This window comes from Callionymus lyra, chromosome 7 (genome assembly GCF_982586985.1).
Source record: "Callionymus lyra chromosome 7, fCalLyr1.hap1.1, whole genome shotgun sequence".
Lineage (NCBI taxonomy): Eukaryota > Metazoa > Chordata > Actinopteri > Syngnathiformes > Callionymidae > Callionymus > Callionymus lyra.
Genome location: NC_141824.1, coordinates 15,944,890 through 15,951,363, shown reverse-complemented (window position 1 = coordinate 15,951,363; position 6,474 = coordinate 15,944,890). Strand labels below are relative to the sequence as shown.

Below are 6,474 nucleotides of genomic sequence, written 5' to 3'. Positions count from 1 at the left end.
ATCAATACAATAATAATTATAGCATATTTACTTAATTATTTTTGCTTGTTGGCTCCTCACAATGTGGCCCCTGAGGAACTTCACCATCACTTTTCACGTTTTTACGTGTAAAGATGAGTTAAATACGTTTGTTTCTCGCTTGAAAACGTGCATTAATTTTCACTTGATCGCGGGGTGTCTTCCCCTCCAAACCAAGGGGTGTGATTTGAAAGCGACATAAATGGGTCTAATGCTCTTAACGGAGGGGTTTAGGGAAGAGTCGCTTCAAATCTCATCACTCGTCTGGAGCCTCTTTGTCCTCCTCGCACGTCACTCCACGACCATCTGCTCCGTGGACCAGAACCTCCGACCTCGAGACCTTCCACCGTCACGGACACTGTCGTAGTTCCAAGAAGAGAAGCGCGCAAACTTTTTTTTTTATTCTGCTGCGTTTCTTCTTCTTTCTTCTCGGTGTTTGGTTGCCCGGTGACGTCACTGCCCCGGAGAAGACTCTTGAGGTCCGTGCAGGATGGTTTTCGTCTCTGTCGCGGGACAGAAGCCGCTCTCCGGGACCCCGGTCAGGGGGGAACACGCCACGCGAGTCGCGCTTCTTCGGACGATGGCATTCGAGCTCCGGGGAAGCGGGAGATGAAAACGTGGAGCCGAGACTGACGGGTGAGTCTTGGGTTAGCTCCATGCTAAAGCTAACTAGCCAACTTTTTTCAGCTACAATGATTACAAGTAATTGTTGCTGAAAATACTCTAAAGTTAAAATCTCCACAATTATTTATTTAACTGTTCAATTTAACAATTTATGTTGTGTTGGCATGTTTTTTGTTGTGAAGCCCCACTATTTTTCTGTGGTTTATGTTGGCTCTCGGGGTCTTGCGTTGTCATGGCGACCGGCGAGTTTTCTCGGCCCTCGCCGCCAGGGGGAGCCAGAGCTGTGTAAGGGTCTGCCCTCATGGATGTTCTTGTGTTCGCAGATGTGGCTCCAGAAGGATGTCAACATCCGGCGGTGAGTTTTATCATTTCAGTTTAATATCAGCTGACCGGAAGTAGTAATATCAGTCACTAAACTAGTGGTTTGATATTGTTATTTTCAATATTTATTTTGTTAAACTTTTATTTTTAAACAGTTATTTGTATTTATGTTCCATCTTTTTCTAATTCTGTGAACTTGTTGCTATAACAACCCAAACTTCCAATTGTATGGAATCCCAAAAGTGCCATAATTGGTAACTAAAGTTGGGAATAAAATGGACCATATAAAATAATATATAATAAGGAAATTCACTTTACAAATAGAGTGTACTTATCCTTAATTTATCTTGAAATATACAAAAATGTGTACATTTATTTTTGAATTTATCAACCTCATTGTTTTACATGAACATACAAGCAAATGTGAATTACGTGATGTATATATGATGTATATCTCTAATAGAGGTTTGTCTAGAATCTGACGATACAACACGTATCACGATACAGGTGTAACAATGCGATATATTTGTAGTATTGTCGAGTACTTGGTGTTGCAGTATTTACAGACCACATGACTCTTGACGAAGTCGCAACTGCTTTCATTTGTTTTGAAACCAAAATATGACCAAACATTAGCTTTAAAAGCTGCTGGAGTCGACTGTATCCCCTCATCCTCAGTCATGGCTTGGATCTGGCGGGATTAGGCGCCGGAGAATGGATGCATTGTTACTTGGTTCTGTTTTTCTGTTGCTTATTTTGTGTTTTATCAAATCATTCAGATTTTATTTTTCCTTTACCTGCGGAGGAAATCGTGACTGCTGCCATCTAGAGGCCTGAAGTTTAATCGCAACGAAAATGAACAAACACCGTTCAATTAATAACTAAAAAACAAATGATTTAATTTTACACTCTTGATTTATATATAATCCATCAAAGAACTATGATGAAAGTAAAATGCGATTTGAAAGATAAAATACAATTAAAAGTATATTATAGATTTCTATTGTTCTTTTAATGGTTTCTTGATGTAACATAATTGTAACGTGACTTGATTATTTTTCCTAGTTGAGGTCATCAAGCGGAGGCTCCAGCCTCAGCGTCAGCAGAAGCTTCTGCCCATGAACCTCCATCTGCTGGCCAACCCTGGAGACTCCCTGCTCCTGCAGCACACTCTGGACCGCCTCCTGTCCTGGCTCTGCCCGAGCCTTCGCATCTTCCACGTGTCGGAGCGAGCGGCGCCGTTCAGGAGCTTCTCCGGCCTCGGCGCCGTCACAGGTAGTTTCACACGCCGTTGTTTGTAAACTGTCACCAGGAGAAGGTGTGAGGCCCTTTTACTGTGTTGAAAACTTCGTAATGTCAGAGTTAAATTGTAAACGTGATGTAGAAATGTTCCACTAAATATCAGATGGATTAGATAGATACTTAATTCATCTCACAGAAATTCACAAAATATGACTTTTCTTTATTTATGTTAATCACTCCTAGTTTAACACCAAATATAACCTGTTATGTTTCTTTTCACTCTCGTTATTTTGCATTTTTGTTGAGTATTTCCTGTTCCACAAGTGATGGTTAAAAAATATGTTTAAATAATCCTTCATATTAATCTTATATAAATTTAATATCATATGTCCACCATTCTGCTGTAAATAATTTATTTTATTTATTATTTTCTCACTTTATTTAATTATATTTTATTTTATTCATCTCATTTTATTTATTTATATTTTATTTATAATTTTTTATATATATATATATATTTTACAATACTTGCAATACATGTTCTTTTAATTCTAAAATACACATGTTCTCTCAATAGTTTTGTTTCGATTTATATTTAAATAAAAGGTTAAAAAAACAAACAAACATTATTTAATTAAATGTAATTATTATTTTCTTAAATGATTGAGTCACTTTTATTTCTTTATATTTTATTTTATTTACTTATATTTTATTTTAATTATTTTTATATATTTATGTATATATATTTTAACAATACTGGCAATACATTTTATTCTAAAATATAAATGTTCTCTCAATATTTTTTTTTAGATTAATACTTCAATAAAATGTACAAAAATAAAATACTGTAAAATAACATTTTACTTTGCACTCTTACATTTAATATATTTTTTATTTTATTTTCCTGTATTTACCTGTATTTACCTTATTATTATTATTTTTTCTCTGTCTCTTCTTTCCTTTGGCTTCACGAATGTCTCAATTAACTTACGCAGGTTATCCATCCCTCGCCATCACCTTCTTCCTGCACGAGGCGTACGGCGAGGAGCGCATCCTCAAAGTCCTGGACTTCTTCCAGCGCCCGCCCTGGCAGTACCAGTACACCGAAAGCTGCGGGAGTCGCACGGAAGGGACGCTCATCTCCTCCGACGGCTTCTCCGACAACCCCCTGCTGAGGCCGTACCTCCTGCCCAGCCGGGACTTCTTCAGCCTGGGCGCGGGGATGCCCGTGTGGGGGGTTCGCCCGGTCCACTGCGGGGGCGAGATCCTGCGCGTGACCCTGTTCAGCGGCTACGACAACTACGAGGACGCGGTGCGGCTCTACGAGACGGTGCTGCAGCGGCAGGTGGAGGAGCAGAAGACCGGCTTCTGCTGGTTCACGCTCCACTCAGGTGCGTTCAAGGAGAACTTATGTCTGAAAGCAACTATTTTTAAACTTTCATTATTTTCAATAATATGTTGCTTTAGCAAAAGGGGGTTGAAAGAGATGAGGGACTGGATCACTAGTGTTTGAGTAGATCATAAGTTAGTATTACTTCTGTGTATATACTGAGTCAACGCGTCGCCATAGCAACCGAGCCTAGCAAGCTGCGCCACACAGCTAACGGACGGACGGAGACGTAAACGACAACGAGACATAGAAGTACAAATTGACAACTTTACGGAACGTGACACTGATTGGTCGAAGTGTGCATTTAAGAAATGTTGATTTATACAATATATTTTAAGTTATACATATATATAAATAATATATACAATATATATATAAATTATTGCATGTTTTCGATATGCATTTGCAGCCCTACCGTAGTCTTAAGACGTTTTTATTTGTTCAGGCTTTTCCTTGATTTTCTGGAACTCCTGTTGTTTTCATCAGTTTTTTCTTATACTTTATTTAATATTGTTTTGATTGTTTAAGCGCTTTGTGACCCTGGTCTGGAAAAGCGCTATACAAATAAAAAATACTTACTTACTTACAGCCTGATATAAAACAGCAAATAGTGCCATCTAGTGGGCATTAATGTTCATGAAGCATCATGAAGCATTGGCCTCATTTATTAAGATCAGTAGGAGGCGCTTTTGGTGTCATTAAGAGTGTCCAGTGAAACCGCAAAAAAGTACCATCTTGTCCATCTACCGTGGGATCTGACAGTATGGACTGAATGAAGCTTCACTAAATGTGTGTCGAAAAAAGGGCTGCTTGGGGGAGTTCTGCACGCTCTTGGCTGGTTCATAGAGAGAATGTCAACCAAAGTAGGAGATGGAGGAGATGATTGTTGGAACATTGTAGGAGAAAACTGTTCAAATCTGAAGCTGTAATAACGTCATGTTGTAGATGTAGACAGAAGGTTTATCGGGTGTTCTGTTCAGATTGTTCCAAAGTAAATTTTAAAATAAAAGATCCAGTTTTTGGAAAACTTTGTTAGTAAATAGTGAAGGTTTGTCTCCCACAGAACCAGGGCTGTGTCTTCAGCTGGCGATAAAGCAGCTCTCTCCGGGGGTCCGAGTGCAGCCGTGCAGTTCTGCCGTCCTTCAGTTCAGCGTGGAGGAGATCGGGCAGCTGGTCCCTCTCCTGCCGAACCCCTGCAGCCCCATCAGCGGCACTCGCTGGCAGACGGAGGATCTGGACGGTAACAAAGTCCTCTTCCAGGTGAGCGGAACCACATCAAGACTTCAAAGTTCTCCTGACATATGGTTTGCTCGTGTCGACTTTAATTCCAGTGACTTAACAGGTCTGTAATCCCCCCCTTGTGTCGATCGTAATCCCCCTTCTGTCGCTGCAGGTGAAAACCCCGGCTCAGCCCCAGACCCCCCTGACCTGCGCCTTCCCGCCGACCCCCACCAGTGTATCTCCTCGAGCACTGTTGCCCAAGAACCCGAGCGTCAACTCCTCGGCCAGAGCTCCTCTCAACTGGCCCAAACAAGGTCAGTACCGGGGCTGCGATACCATATGTATCACGATACAATTCATATTGTGATACTGTAGTAACAAAGATATATTTATAGTATTCTCGAGTACTTGACTCTGGTGTTAGAGAATTTACAAACATGACTCTTGATGAAGTCGTAACTGCTTTAATTTGTTTTGAAATCAAAATATGTCCAAACATCAGCTTTAAAAGCTGCTGGAGTCGACTGTATCCTCTCGTCCCCAGTCATCACCGGTTTCTCACGGGATTTCATTGTTCCTTTTGCTGCGGAGGACGTAATGACTGCTGCCATTTAGTGGCCAGAGTTTAAATTGCAACATAAAAATGAGCAAATGTTGTGAATATTTTCATGAAATGTACACCATAAAAGAACTGTGATAAAATAAAAAATACTAATTGAAAGCAAAAAAAAAATCATTTCAGTATCAGGGAAGAAAATATTGCGATATATCTTATATAAATATTTGGTTGATAGCACCACCTGCTATGAGGGAAGAGGATTATCAGGGTTAGATTTTTCACCTCTAGGGGGCGCTCTTGCTACATGATTAGGTTGATCCATAATCAGGTTCTTGTTGGTCTCCAGGCCACAGACCTCGGAGTGACCCGGTCCTGGAGAAGCTCCAGGGAGGGAGAGTGGAGAGTTTGGGCTCGGGCAGTTGCTGCAGCACTCCCCCGAGCAGCTCCTGCTACTCGTCCCAGCACAGCAGTCCAGCCCCGCCCTCCACCTTCCCGGACTCGCCCCAGCGGCCCTCGCTCTCCCGGTCTCTGTCCCACCTCCTCCTGGAGGAGGACGAGGAGGAGACCAACGTGGACACGGGGGTCCCCGTCCCCGCCGACCAGACTCTGACGCGCTCCTCGTCCGCGGACCTCCTCAGAACCTGCTCGCCAGAGATCTCTCTTCGGGCTTCGGTGGACGAGGGATCAGGACTCCTGGAGGTGAACTCTCAGAGGTCCGGCAGGTCGTGGCACTCTGCAGGATCCAAGTACTGCGTGACTCGGACAAAGACGCTTTTGTCTCGCAGCGACAACAACGAGTCGGTCGACGAGTTCTTCATCTAAAGAGTTGTTTGGATCGAAAGACGAACGATATTTAATTGTACCTGACGTAGGTCCAGATCCTCCTGCAGCTCCTGGTGCCACATTCAGAGTCAAGATCCATGGTGAAGACCTTGTGCGGCGCAGCTCCGTCGTCCAGTCCAGCATCTGCTGAGATCAAAGTTCTCGCTCGTTGTTATACTTCGTGTTTCTAAGGGTTTAGTTACAGGATTAAAGGTTTGGTAACTAACCTCATTCGTCGTCGACAACATTTTTACCGACAGAATTCAACAAAATGGTC

General features: G+C 42.2%; 1 protein-coding gene across 1 annotated transcript; it reads left to right on the top strand.

The window, feature by feature from the left end:
• Positions 1-308: 308 nt before the first annotated feature.
• On the top strand, positions 309-6,404 carry fam124b (family with sequence similarity 124B). Its single transcript, XM_087794853.1, has 7 exons — positions 309-654; positions 966-997; positions 2,029-2,238; positions 3,201-3,596; positions 4,659-4,855; positions 4,989-5,130; positions 5,722-6,404. The coding sequence occupies exons 2-7, from the start codon at positions 982-984 to the stop codon at positions 6,195-6,197; spliced, it is 1,437 nt and encodes a 478-aa protein (XP_087650979.1). The 5' UTR covers positions 309-654; positions 966-981; the 3' UTR covers positions 6,198-6,404.
• The last annotated feature ends 70 nt before the right edge of the window (positions 6,405-6,474 follow it).